This window comes from Emys orbicularis, chromosome 4 (genome assembly GCF_028017835.1).
Source record: "Emys orbicularis isolate rEmyOrb1 chromosome 4, rEmyOrb1.hap1, whole genome shotgun sequence".
NCBI lineage: Eukaryota > Metazoa > Chordata > Testudines > Emydidae > Emys > Emys orbicularis.
Window position 1 is genome coordinate 113,982,108 of NC_088686.1, and position 15,124 is coordinate 113,997,231.

Here is a 15,124-nt window from a genome sequence, read left to right on the forward strand (position 1 = left end):
AGTGGCCAGTGTTTTTTCTAGACATGCAGTAAGACTGGTAATGCACAGAGCTGGTTATAGATGCTGTGTTGTATATGCTGTATACTCATTCACAACTTTGCCAGTGCAGCACAGCGCTCACCTGCAATACCACATGCTGCTCTAAAACTAGGCCTCTCCTCATCAGTGTTAGTTGTATGCCACATTTTGCAATCATTTGGGGTTGAGAACAAATGTAACTGGGGATTAGGTAGGCATAGCCAAGAGAATTGGTATTGCAAGTGCACTTTGTTCAAGTGCTTAGTAGGTGAAACACTGAATTGAAGTTCATTAATCCACTAGATTAATGCTGGATTGAAAAATCTGTTGCCTGGTACTTATATAGCATGTCTGTGTGTCTTGGTTTCCTCCCTGTTTTCATTTTAAACATAACATTGTAATAAACTTGAATAGTTAAAATAATGATACATTACGAGGAAGGTGTGGGCTATAATATAAATTCATTTCAGTAAATTTACAATTTTTCTGTTGTCTGTGCTTTTTACTGACTACTTCAAGGCACCTGGGCCCACAATTCTCTTCTTTATGCTGTCCACAAGACCTTTAAGTTCTGTGGCTTTGATTGCTTTGTAATAATTTGTCTTGCAGTTAAAATATAAACTCTTACCTTTCAAATGTGCCTATCTTTCTCTAGGTTTGTATGTAAAAATAATGGAGTTTTGTTTGAAAATCAGCTGCTACAGATTGGACTGAAATCTGAATTTCGACAGAACTTGGGTAAGACCGATAGTTTTATGTTTTGAATAGATCTGGTAGTTAACATGGTGTTAACTTCCTTGTTGTATCAAAAGCAGTGTCAGCACAGAATTGGGAATAAACCTTGTTAGTTAAAAATGGTTATTTTGTTAATTTACTGGTGACAAATTTTCTAAACATCTAAAGTGGATCAGATTTGAGGCCTAACCTACTTAAGGAACCCTTTTTGTGGTGTTGGTGGAAAACAGTTGTCTTAGGCTGTAGCGAAGACATAGTCTATGTCAGCAAAACTTGTCACTCAGGTGTGTGAATATTCCACACACCCCCTCATCCCCCCCGTGACATAAATTACACCAACATAAGTGCTCGTGCATGTGCATGCAACTCTATGTTGGCGGGGGAGCTTCTCCCGCCAATATAGCTTCTGCCACTCGCAGAGGTGGGGGTTTTTATGCTGACAGGAGAGCTCTCTCCCGTCGGCATAGAGCATCTTCACCAGATGCACTGCAGCAAGACAGCTGTATGTGTACAGCTGCACTGCTGAAACGATATACATATAGACCCAGCCTTAGACTCTTGCTCCAAATGTAGTCAGTGTACTTAATTAATGTTATATGTGCTATACTTGAGGATTTTGTAATTAAATGTTTTTACCTATTTCTTTCCAGGTCGGATGTTTATATTTTATGGTAACAAGACTTCCACTCAGTTCTTGAATTTTACTCCAACACTAATCTGTTCAGATGAACTTCAGTCAAATATCCTTGATTTAATTGCTCCGCCTCATATGCAAGTAGTAGTGTATGCACCTGATCATTACATATATCAAATGCAAAAATAAACAGTAATAAAGAAATACTTTGGCTAATGCAATAGCTGCTAGATTCAAGGTCTGATACGTCACAAGATGAGGAAGTTGTCACTTCTTTGTCTTAAAAATACAACCTTTTGGTGTCAGTGTAGAAAAATTAATTTAGCAAAATCTATGGCTCTAGAAAAAATGCTACACATAGTAGTATTGTGTAGGATTTGTATAGGCATATCTTATTGTTGTGAGAGGTTACCTAATACACTTTTGACAAGATACATGGTATTGTATGGGCAAAGTTGCAAAGTACCAGCTTCCAGGAGAAAAAAGGGAGCATATTAAAATCAGGTATTTGATTAATTTACCACAGAGCTATTATCTATTGCCAAGTTTAGTTTAGGTCTCTCTGCTGGTACTAAAGTTGAAATGGTTTTAACTCTTTGGTGCCAAGAGAGTTAATTAAAATTTAATCACAAAATACACTGCGAGTTAAAAGGGAATAAGTCAAATTAGACAAATGCAAACTAAATGAGAACTTTTCAGCTATGCAAGCTAATGTGGAAAGATTATTCACTGCTCTTTAAAATATTTGTTGCACTACCAAAACAATCACTTTTAAGCAGTTAGTAAAAGTCTAGCTATGGATTTTGAATATACTTGATAGTATCAAAGAAAATAAGGACGCTTTATTAAAAATTCCATTAATATAGCATGTGGTAAAGTAATCAATTTACTAAATCACAACATTGCTTGGTTAGTTTGCTGAAGTCAGCTTGGAAGCTACAAGAAATGTAGTTAAGCCTTTGGTTACTAACTAAAGATCTTGATGCTAAAATATATATTTTTGGCAGGCAAACTCTTCAAAAATGTGGTTGTGATTAAACCTCTCCCTTGTTCAGAAATGGTTAGATTAACTTCCCGACTCCTTCCTTGCTTTCCCCATGAATTGAAAATATTTGTTTTGCTCGGTCTAGCTTTTCTAAGTGGTAACTTTCATTGTATCCACAAGCATAAGTGGTCTCAGTGGAACAGTTCATAAATCCTTTAAAAAAATTAATGGAATTTTAACTATAGAGTTTAGCTGATAAGGCCTAGTGCATGTACGATATAGTATTTTACAAACATTAACATAACACTGAAATTGTACTTGCGTCTTAATGACCTACCACTATTACAAGTAATGCCTAAAATTACTAAACTGAAAGATTATATGGAGAGTTTTTTTTCAAATTACTTTGCACCCTTGACATCACTATAAGGTTAATTGACTATGGTGAAACAGTAAGTTTCCATTGTTCTTGTGAGCCTTTGTGGTAATGAAGGGGAGGGGCAACAAATAAAACAAAAATTAAGACTTTTCTTTTAAATGATTGCTGGTCCTCTTAGTGCCATGTGTTGTGAAAGCAATAGGGAAATCAGAGACATCTCAAACTTTAGAATAAATTGAAACAAGTCCATGGTATTAACATTAGTCCCAGCAAATATATTACAAAATAAAATTTAAATTTTGTTGGATAAAAGCTTCATAACGTACTTATGAGTCTGCCTTTCCTCTCATATAGAAAGACAATATGGTACAAATTTTAGTTCTTTGTTGAAAATTTTTCAGGCAGGTGAAGAGTACTGTGCATTAGTAGAGTCATATTAGTAAAAACAAATAAATAAAATAATAAATGCATATTAGTAAAGACTGAATAGCTGTATGAGAAATGCAAAGAAATTGGACAGTTGGATAAAGAGAATAACATGAGATGTAGCAAAAGATAAGAACCTTCAATTAAAGAAAAAAGGTGACCAATACCACTGTAAAGGACAAAAATGGACGATATTTGACAGACCCTAAAGACAAGAACGAGAGACGGTGAGAATGTATCAAGGAACTATATGGTGATGATAGGCCTGAAAAAGCTTAGCTAGAGATTAATTAAGTCCATCAATAATGAAGAAATCTTGGCATCAATAAAAAGACTTCCGAATGGAAAAGCACTAGGTTGCGATGGAATACTGGCTGAATTGTTAAAGTATAGTGGATGAAGACTTAAAAGCCCAGTCAGAGGTAATGAAGAATATATTTAAGACAGGAGAATTGCCAGAATACTTCAGAACCTTACATATCCAAACTGAAAAAAAGACCAGTGCTATGGATTGTAAAGACTACAGAACAATCGCATGCCTCTACAGTATGTCTACACTGGGGAGAAAAGAAAAAAAAAAAATACAAAACCCATGGCAGTGAGTCTGGGTATACAGATGCTATATACCCTGAGGGTATGTCTACACTGCAATGTAAATCGGGTCTTTGGGCCCCAGGCTTGTGAACATAGTGTTTCCAAGCCTGCACTTGAGCATCTACACTGTATTGTAAACCTGGGCTTACAATTGCTTGATCTGGGTCTTGCATCCATGCTGCAAAATGACAGGGTTTGGATCTGAGTCACAGTGGGGTTCAGGCTCTGATCCGCCCACCTAGCAGAGTCCTAGGTCCCGGCTCCTGAGTCCTTGCTGACCCAAGTCAAAGTGATTTGTGTGTGGATGGAAGGGGAGCTTGGCATCAAACCTGTGTCAGAGCCTGGGCTAAGTGTGCTGTGTAGTTCTATTTCTAAATATTTTTGTGAGTTGTTCAAGACCTAATACAAGGAAAGATAGATAAGGAAAGAAATGACCAACAATACTGCTTCAGGCATGGAAAGGGCATGATGAACACCATTATGAACTTTAATCTCATATTAGAAAGATCATTTGAAATGAAACACAGTATAGTTGTGTTTTATTGACTTCCAAAAAGCATTTGACAGAATCTACAACTACACATTACTCAATATATTAAGATCTGTAGGGATTGATGGATACAAAATGTGAGTAAAATTGAATATCACTAGCAGTTCAGAATTACCATCTACAGCATATAAGACTTGTTTGGACATCTTATGTTTGCATACATTGCATGCACTCAATACAGTGTTTAATACTGCAAGGGTTACTAGCAAAAATTGTCTCTTACTATCTTGAATCTGTATATTGGTATGGTGCTTGAAAAATTATCCACATAACATCTAGTTAATATTGTGTTTCACAGGGACATTTAACTTACTGGTGAACGTTGGTTTCCTCCCCCCAGCCCACCTCCCCCCAGTGGCCAATTTATCCATATGAAGATGTAAATTTATATTAAAAGCACAATCATTTTTTTTTTCTGTCAATTGGTTTCCTTAACAACCTCTCACGCCTGAACCTGCAAACAAAACCAGTGGACCCAACAGTGGATGGGGGCGCTCAGGTGCAGCAAGTTGTGAATATTGAGTGCATATCAGACTTCATGGAAGCTCCAATCCTAAACATTCAATTCAGGTAAAAGGTGTTTTTTGTTTTTGTTTGGAGTTGAAGTAAAGCTTAGCATAGACGTGGACTTTGGCTTAGACTTCTGAATCTGAAAATGCATTGGAAGCACAGAAGAATTAAAAGGTACTCTGGACAGAGGAATTGCCTGAGGGCTTGTTCTAACAAGTTGCTAAAGGCCTTCAATTTAGAGAGACAAGGTGGGTGATGTGATACCTTTTATTGGATCATCAGCTGTGTGTGAAAGACAAGCTTTTGAGCTACACAAAACTCTTTTTCAGGTCTGGAAAAGGCAATCAGTGTCACAACTAAATACAAAGTGGAAGAGACTGTTTAGCATAAATAGTTAACACATACTCAAAGAGACCATTCAACATGAAGTGGCCTGCTAAGGCCTCTCCAAAAAAGAAGGGTTAGTGGGTTACAGATTGTTGTAAAAAGCCGTGAATCTTTAAAGGTACTGCACAAGTTTCCTCCGAGGACAAGGACTGAGGGGGTAGATATGGAAAGATTATTTTGTGAGATGTGTTTGCTCACAGGTGATACAGTGTTTGTCTTTTATCATTTTTTCTGAGAGGGGTTATTTGCGAGCATAGAGATTGTCTGGTTTCACCCACATCGTTGTTATTGGGGCACATTATGCACTGGATAAAGTATACCACATGTTGTGATAGGTTTGTGTAGGACCCAAGGATTTTGAAAGGTGTGTTTGGGGGGGGGGTATTGATCATCGTAGCAGTGGAGATATGGATATGTCTGCAGGTTTTGCATCTGTTATGGCAGGGTGGGGTGCCACTTTGAGTTCATGAGTCCTGGTCTGGGGGGAACTTGCTACTGATAATGAGGATGGGAGATTTGTTTTGAAGGCCAGAAAAGTGGGTTTGGAAGAGATTTCTTTCAGGGTGTGGTCCACACACTTGATCGTTACATTGATTGCTTCTGGAAAAAAAATGACTGTGAAATCCTTAACAAAAATCACATCCATCACAATCACTCCACCACCAATAGGACAGCAATACAGTCCCTGAAAACCAACCCCAAGACAAAGGGGTCCCATCATACTTCTCAACAGTGATAACTATATCAGCGAGGCCAACGAACAACTCTCCGACACCACCTACTACAAAGAACTTGAAGACCCCACACCACAATTCACCCAGGAATGTAAGGATATCATACAATCCTTCCCCAAACACCTCCAAGAGAAACTCTACAACCTCATCCCCCACGAATCTACTCCAGGGACCTCACAGGGTCCCAGAACTAGGCTCAAGCCTGAGCCTGAATGTTTACACTACAATTAAACCGCTCCTTAGTCCGAGTCAAATGACACAGGCTAACCGTGGCTTTTTAATTCCAGTGTAGACATATCCTCTGAGTACCTTTCCCAGAACTGAAAAAGAGCTCTGTATAGCTCAAAACCTTGGCTCTTTCACCAACGGACATCGGTCCAATAAAATATATTACCTCACCCACCTTGTCTCTCTAATATTGTGGGACCAACACAGCTACAACAATACTGTATTCAACTCAAATAGTCATTCTTTGGAACAACATGGTAGGTAAACTCTAACTGAACAGGTGACCGTAGTTCTCACTTATCTTTCCATTTTATTCAATAAGGTTGAACTCCAGATTGCTATGCAATACAAAAAGGAAGTTTCCCTGCATGAAAGTTGTAGATTAACTTGTTGTCCAGAAACATTTTCATGATACAATGGAATTTTTTTAATTAGTTTTCTACAGTGCTTACAGCCAATACGTATGCTCCCAGGATATTCCAATGAAAATCTAAAAGTGAAACTTAGTAGAAGCTATCTACTATTTTTCAGGGTCCAAGCTGAGTGAAATGCAAAACGGTGAACAGGCAACATGAACTGTAAAGTAAATTCAGTTTTAATAATTCCTTGACTTATCTCAGGTGATGGTTCTTCACATAAATGAGTGTGTGTTAAACTTGATTAACTTGAGTGTCAGTTTAAGAGTTACCCTGAAATGACTGTATGCAGTTCATTAATTGAGATGCTGGCTACGAGGAGTTGCTTAATAAAAGAGGGTGTAGGAGTCTCTCCTCACCTAACTGTGTAATCTTCATATAAGCCAATATCAAAGCAAGAAGGCATATTATAGGTGAGTATTTTGACTCAGGCTTTCCACATTTCTTAGAGCGTCTGTTTAAAAAATACAAAGAACAAAAACGTTTATCATCAGAACTGTTGGGGGGGGGGGGATTTAAACCTGTGGCCTTTCACATCTTGAATGCTATGCAATTTTCTTAGGCAATATATCCTATTCACAGTTTTTAGTATTTAAGAAGAATGTTAAAGATGCCTAGAAAAGAAATACACCTGGTAACAATGTTTAGATGGCTGTTTTAGGCAAATTGTCCAAATAAAGAATAGACATTGTTCAGTCATGCCTACTTAGTAATTTAAACATTAAGATTATCAGCCTTATAAAGGCGAGATGCTAACTTTGCATTGTGTTGATCTAAAATGGTGGTATTTTACATTGGTGTATTTATTTCCATCGAAATAAATCTGTTCACCTTCTTGTAGTTTATAGTGAGATTGTACCTTTTGGAATGTCTATATGCATGTTTCCTCTAAAGTGTAAACCTGATTAATGATTTACCTATTGATTATTTTTATACAGGTTTGCTATTGTTTTATTCATTCTGTTGCTGTGGATGAAAATTAACATTTTTTTACATGTAGAAAGCCACGGTTTTAAAATAAGCAGTAACAGATACTACTACTACTACTACTGTTTACTTTGCTTTTACCCCATTACAGTTGGCCTTAATACATGGGAGGCTGCAGTTGTGAGTCCATTCTCAACATTTATTTGGTTGGCATTATCTATAATGTCAGCACTCTAAATGTGAACTTATACTCCAGTTCAGATTCATGGAATTCTTATTGAGGTGTTGATGCATTTAACTATTTCTGCCTTCATATGCATCTAAAATGAGTTATTCCTAAACTTCTTTTCTCATAAGTACAAATGCTTGTCTTTTCTCCCACATATTGCCCCTCCGAAAAAGAGTTTATAATCAATAGTCTGAGTCTAAAGTATATTTACTTCAGAATTCTTTGTATTCTCTGTGAAATAGTGAATGGCCCTTTGATAAGGCAATATAATTTATGCTATCTGGAGTGGCTCACAACTGAGAATGCCGACCTCAGGGCAGACTGTCAAAAGCAGGGCAGACACCCCAAACTGGTGGTATGTTCTATAATTCGATTTCACCAACTCAGTAACAAATGTCAACTCCTAGATCACTGTAACAGTTCTACCATAGAGTCACAGACAGTCCCCTTGGGCTCTCCAGTCTCTTGCCACACTGGCAAGCTGGTCTTAGTGATAAATAGTCATTTATACCATTCATCACAAAATATTCAGGTTGCTTCCAGTCCCAGGAGATGTGTCACTTTCCCCAGATCCATTTTTACCTTAGACCTCATGCCAAAGACAACACCTGCAGCCAATCCTGTAATTAACTAAAGGTTTATTAAGTAGGAAAAAGAAATGATTTATTTACAGGTTAAAACAAGCAAGCATGGAAACACAAATGAGTTTCAACATTTAATGTCTTTAGGGCTGAACCCAGGTTGACCCTGCGGATCTCTGTTTTTTGTTTCTTAGCTCCAGCCCTTGTGAGGGTCCAAACAGCAAAGATAAAAAAATTTCATGTCATCTGTTTTTATTTACCTCTTCCAACATTCAGATCCATGGGTGGAGGCCTTTTGCACATACTTGTCGATGGGTGGATGAGGCAGTTAACAAAGCTTTTGTTCTGTGATGGCCCACTTAATTTTTGATAGCCCTTCTGGGTGGGCAGTGGGAGCCACTATTCCCATCTGAATTCACACGTTCAAAGCAGGCATTTTTATAATTATAAAACACTTGCGTTTTACCTTGCAGCATGGAATACAGACATTAAAAGTGAGATTAATGCATATAGCAATTTACAATCATTTCATAGCTTCTAAGCAGTAAATACATTCTTATAAGACTAATACTTGTTTTGAACAAAACTAACATATAGGAGAAATGCTTTGGTTTCCAGCTATGAGTTTGTCCGTTCTTAGCTAACGCCCCTGGCCTTGGCCAGAGCTGGCACTTGGTTTACCAGCGTCACAGTATCTTTCAGTGTTTCACTTTTTTTCTTAAATAGGTTCTGAAATACAGTCTGTAATTCATCATAACTTGTACCACCTTTTCTCTTTGTTCTTCATGCAGATATGGGGGAACATTTCAAAATATTTCAGTAAAACTACCGATCACACTGAACAAATTTTTCCAACCTACGGAGATGGCCTCTCAAGACTTCTTCCAGCGTTGGAAACAACTGAGCAAGTAAGATTTGAACCCAGATTGTAAATTTCTCAGTGAAAGGGCTATGTTGAATAATACCTAGCTTAGTGGTGCTTCATTTCCGATTGAGGCTTGTGAGAGCCACTTCAATATAAGTAAATACTACTGTTGAACTTCAGCACTCTACCAGCTATGCTCTTGTGTTATATGTTTTTATAGCATGATACTAACTTGTATGTTTCTCACAGTCCTCAGCAAGAAATGCAGAACATCTTTAAAGCAAAGCATCCAATGGATACAGAGATCACAAAGGCAAAGGTAGGTAACAGTGTGGTATTTTAACAGATGAATTTCAGATTTGGAGCAGTGGCATTAACAAATGTAATGATTCTATTGATGCTGACATTTTATTTTGTCCCTCTTTTTTTCTTCGGGGCATTTGGGTCATGCTGCTTAGGCACGAACACATTGCAAATTAGTCAGTGAGGTAATTGCACTTAGCAGTATGGAAATATCTGTAGGATTTACATAGGTTTTAATCCAATTTGGTTTATTTCTAAGAGTTCTAGGGCTTGTTGTGAAGAACCTTGAAGAGGTTTATACTGAACTGTGAACTTCATTCATGAAATTGAATTGGAGGGAATTTCAAAGTCTACTCTCTACTAGAGCTACTAAAAAAAAATAGATTTTGAAAATATTTTTCATGTAATTGTTTCCTTTTTGTCAAAATGTTTTGACTAAATCTACCTGGTCAAAAAGCAGGGTGAAAACTCACTCTTTGTTGACATTGTGAAATTAGAAAACTTTAAACCAGCCCCTCCTTTTTTACCATTCAAACCCGGTTTATCGCTCAACTGTTTGCTATTATACTTGTGTATATATCATGAAATCTTATTAGCATGATTAACTATTCCAGTGAAAACTTTACTGCATGCCATCTGGCAACTGGAGTTAAAATCTGGCTAAACATCAGATAGGATGACTAATATCTGTTAGCCGCTTACCCCGGTCTACTCTGGGGGGGAGGGGAGGGAATCAACCTAAGATACGCAACTTCAGCTACGAGAATAGCGTAGCTGACGTTGACGTATCTTAGGTTGACTTACCTCGCGTCGTCACGGCGCGGGGTCGACTGCCGCTGCTCCCCCGTCGACTCCGCTTCTACCTCTCGCCGCAGTGGAGTACAGGAGTCGACAGCAGAGCGATTGGGGATCGATTTATCATGTTAACGCGATGAATCGATCCCCGATAGATCAATCACTACCCGCCGATCCAGCGGGTAGTGTAAACGTACCCTTAGTATGGGAGGTTTTTCAATATGAGGCAGTTTTTGGCCACTCTAGTTCAGTGTCCCTTCACAGTACATCCATTTTTATAACGTTTGGAAAGAAAACATAACTGACTGATTGGTTTCCTTTGTATCCTTTCTGAAGAGCTTACAATTTAAATAAACAAACAAGCCAAAGGACAGGGGAAAGGGCTAGAGCATACAAGCAGAGTGATCAGTATGACAGTGACAAGCATCATGTTCCATTGAGTCTTTTGTGGATGGGGTTTAGTTAAGAGGTGATTAAATGGAAAGACAGTGAAAGGGAGAGGGGCTAGGAGAAATGGAGCAGGTGAGGAGGAGGAGAGGAAGGTATGAGGGACAGGTGTGGAGGAAGGACTTAAGTGTCTGAATCCAGAGAACTCAGACCCCTCATCCTATTTATAAGTGTTGCTACTACTTGGAGTGCCAAACAAGTTTATCTTAAAAGTTCAGGTTGTGGTATAGTGGTAGTGTTAAGATGTCAGAATTCTTATAATACTATTGATGCTTTAAAACTTATTTTCAGTGCTAAGAAGTTCCCTGCTTATTTAACTAAATCAATTACCTGGTGACCGTGATCAGGTGAATAGGCTGTTTCATGAGCATTCTTGAACACTTTGTACTTTTGTCTTCCTGTCCCTGCACTGTCTCTAAACAAAGTCTCTTTTTTGGGTTTTCTTTGATAGATCATTGGCTTTGGCTCTGCCCTCCTTGAAGAGGTAGATCCCAACCCTGCTAATTTTGTTGGTGCTGGTATAATACACACAAAAACTACCCAGATTGGATGTTTGCTGCGTCTTGAACCCAACCTTCAGGCACAGGTACCTGCTTTTGTATTTGCAAGTTAAATAAGTGCTGGTTTACAGAAATGGAATAAAACTTATCTTACCAATGCGTTTGACTAAACATACCTTGTGTGTTTAGTAAAAATAACTTGCAGTGGAAGTAGTTATGTGATGTCTCAGACTCAGTTGTCAATGTCAATAAACCCCAAATAGGTTGAAAACTGAGGCAGCTGTTCTGGCTTTGGCTTTCAGCAGGCTACTTTTCAGCTTTCCAAAGGCCTCTGCTGTTTTGCATGCTCACATATTGTGTTACTCTGAGATTCTTCCCTGGAAAATATTCCATCCTATCATCAAACTACAACTCTCCTTATTGTGAAGAGGACACTAAATTAATCTTAATAGTCTTTTGTATTTGTTTGATGCCCCCTTGAAAGTTAAAAACTTCTTACTAAATTTTCCCTTCCACATCTTAGACAAAACTGATTTTTTTTTTTGCCTCATCTGTTTCTAAATGAACGAAACATAGCTCTGTTTTGTTTACTACTTTGTGAACCAGCAGTGAAAGGATGCAGATCTGTAGGAATAGTGTTTGCTACAATTGTAAAATCAAAGGGACTGCACATGATGGCTGTGTTTTATATTTCCTGGTGATATTGGAGTTGAAGAAAATCCATGTTTTGGGGGGTTGTGTTGGTTCTCAGTGGGAATGAAATGTATTGCTTGAGAATCCTGGTTTTGTTTACAAATCTCTGCTTCCCAAGTTAATGGGGTTAGTGAGAATGCCTTTAGTAGCTCAGAAGCAATTCCTCCTCTTCCTGCTGCTGATCACTTAACGGGCTTTCAAGGATTGTCCATATTTCAGCACCAAGGTATGGTAGCAGAAATTTGAAATTTCTAGAGAGGTAGTTAAGCAGGAAAATCTATTTATTTTAGAGTACAGTTAGATCTGGGCAAAGCCCAGTGGGAAAAGTACATTAAACACCTTCAGAACTCAGAGGACCTGTCCCCGCAGACTTTAAATATTTTTTTGTGCCTGAATAAAGTTGTCAGTGTCTCACATGAAAATTACTAGCCATTGCTCATATCACGACCAAGTGGCACCTGTACTGCTTTGTTACTTAATCTGTACGCTTTTTCTGATAAGTCCATCTAAATGCAGACATGTTTTACTGTTGTCTTTATAATACATAGATTTCTTATGTGCTCTCTTTCAGATGTATAGACTCACACTACGAACAAGTAAAGAAACCGTATCTCAGAGATTATGTGAACTGCTGTCAGAACAGTTTTAATAGTAACAAGATCAGTCCAGTTTTGTTTCTCCATTTCTACCATAGTTGTCCTCATCCTGCTGCAAATAAATGTCTTGTACATCAGTGTCTGAGTACTGCAACATTACCCACCACCAACTCCCAGCCTTAAAAGGACTTGTCCCTTTCATATGAAATTAAGGATATAAAATGTACGGTATAAAATGACTTCTAGATATAAAAAAATCATGGCTTTTTAGCTTATGCTATATAAAGGATGGGAGCGATGTCTATCTTAATTGTGCTCTATTTTTTGTGTTTAAGAAGTTGGACTTTTTAAAATTTAACTAAAGGGAAATGAGCTTAGGCAAGTGTGATAACTCTGAGTATTCTCATTGAAATGCCACTGTAAATTGCTGGTAGCATGGTGCTTTAGTGCCTTTACTAAGTGCACCTTTCTGCTTTGAGCTAAAAGAAACCAAATGTAATGTCCAGTGAGCTTAATTCATATGTTTGTTGAAGGTCAGATTGACCAATCTGCAAGAAATTGATCTGACACTTCGGTTCTGGATTAAGATTGTCAGAAGTGATGTGTCTGGTTGACTGAACTCATGAGTGAAGTTTCTGAAAGGTATTGGCATCAAGTTTGTGATGGGTAGAGAGGACAGATTCCAGGGTATGTTTTAAAATCTTGTTGTTCAGTCAGAGCACTGCCATATCACACAATAGAATATATTGCTTAGTCAGTGTAGCATTAATATTCAGTTGACTTCTACTGCACATGTAAATTTTTCAGGACCAAATTTTTGAAAAGATTAATATTCTCAACATCCCCCTTTACACTAGCTTTGAGTTCAATTTTTCTCCTTTTTGCAACACAGGATGCAGGAGGAAATTTTTTTGCTTAGCAGTTATTTATAATTCAATTGAGGAAGAGGGGATGTAAGAAATCCAAAATGGATTGCATGAAATGTCCTTCAGAGTCAATATTGGGTCATTCGTCTATACACGTCTGTTTTTTCATCTTGAGGAAAGCAATACCTTAACTAGTCTTGGTTTTCCTGTTCTTAGTCAAATGGAGCAACTGAGGATAGGAAGGATGTCCATTTGGTTTCTCTGTTCCCTGTCCGATTGTTCCTTGGTAATGTTGATTACCTAATTAACACTGCATCAGTCATGGAGAGCAGGTTATGATCACATGATGCTGCAACAGAAAAAGAGAGGGTGGGGAGAAATCATCCTATCTGATCCTCAAGGCACAATATGTCCATTTGACTTTTTAAAAAATGAAGTACAAGATCTAATTTTAGACAATATTTTCTCAGATAACATTTATTGTTTAATCATGTGACCAAATTGCTGGGCAGTGAACAATTAATACTTGTACAATTCCTTCTCTGCACTGCAGAGAAGCATAGTAGTGGTGAAAAGAATCTCCTACAGTCATGTCAGGTATGTGTGTTTGGTTTCTTTTGAGGTTGGGAGTAGAAAGGCTATAACGTTCAGCTTTTACAGTGGTTTTCCTGACTCTATGCATTAATAGCTCATTGTTCTACAAGAGCAAAGATTTGCATCTCCTCTGAAGAAATCAATTAAACATAATTGTCTTGTTTACATCCTTCAGACTTTTAGATGCACCAAAGGTTACCTAAGCAGATCAAGCTCTGCTGTTAAGACAGGCTAGGAATTAGCAGCTATCAACAGTAGGGATGTGTGGGACAGATTAAATACAAAGGAGCATGTCTGCCAACACTGGAGTCACAAGTTACAAGCAATCGCTCATATTCAGATTGTAAAATTTCTCTCTGAGACTATATATATCTCTTTAAGACCTACTGTCTTACAGTATGGACATTTGTAACCAAGCACACCCTTACTATGATGGCTTGAGATGCAGTACTAGTAAGATGTTGGAACTGCACACTAAATGAGGCTTCTGTTGACATGCAGCACAATGCACTTGTGAGGAATTGGATGCTGCATGACTAAACATGCCTTGTGACTTCTTACTTTTTAGATGACTCAGGCAATGGAACTGGATAGGTATTAACTTGGTTCAGTCAAGGGCCAGTGATGTATTTTGAATGCAAGTTAAAAATGAAAGACCAAATCCTTCAAAAGTGACTAGTGATTGTGGATGCCACAATTTTGGGTGTCTGTTGAGATCGCTTACAGGGGCCAGATTTTCTGACAGTGTTGAGCACCCTCCGTCTGAAAATCAGGCCCCTTTAGGGTGTCCCAATTTGGGCACCAACAAATCACTAGCCATTCTTTAAAACCTTTGACGTCTCCTACAAACAAGTTTGGCTAGGTAAACTGAAGTACTGTACTGAACTACCTTCTGAATTTGGCAATTAAAAATAACGGACAGTAACTAGAGCCAATGAAGTCCCAAATGACCCTTAGTTGGGGGGTGAAGGGGTGTCCCAAATAAGTCCTTTTTAATGGGCACATTTTTGTACCCTTGGAACCTGTGCTGTTGTGTGCTATATTATAAAAAATTGAGATGTTAAACCATGCTATGTTCAAGTGAGTGCTGCAGCAGATGCAAGGAGAGAGCTGCTATTTCATTCTTCCAAAT

At 38.1% G+C, this 15,124-nt stretch overlaps 1 protein-coding gene across 2 annotated transcripts in view; it reads left to right on the plus strand.

Moving 5' to 3' along the window:
* The window catches only part of AP2A2 (adaptor related protein complex 2 subunit alpha 2), an 88,881-nt gene extending 76,133 nt beyond the window's left edge, over nt 1-12,748 (plus strand). For both annotated transcript variants that reach the window (XM_065402477.1, XM_065402478.1), the window contains 7 exons: nt 674-756; nt 1,404-1,493; nt 4,768-4,891; nt 9,125-9,241; nt 9,448-9,517; nt 11,195-11,329; nt 12,508-12,748. In XM_065402477.1, coding sequence (XP_065258549.1) covers nt 674-756; nt 1,404-1,493; nt 4,768-4,891; nt 9,125-9,241; nt 9,448-9,517; nt 11,195-11,329; nt 12,508-12,585 — 697 coding nt within the window. In that variant the 3' untranslated portion in view covers nt 12,586-12,748. The remainder of the gene's footprint in view (nt 1-673; nt 757-1,403; nt 1,494-4,767; nt 4,892-9,124; nt 9,242-9,447; nt 9,518-11,194; nt 11,330-12,507) is intronic.
* Nucleotides 12,749-15,124: the final 2,376 nt, after the last annotated feature.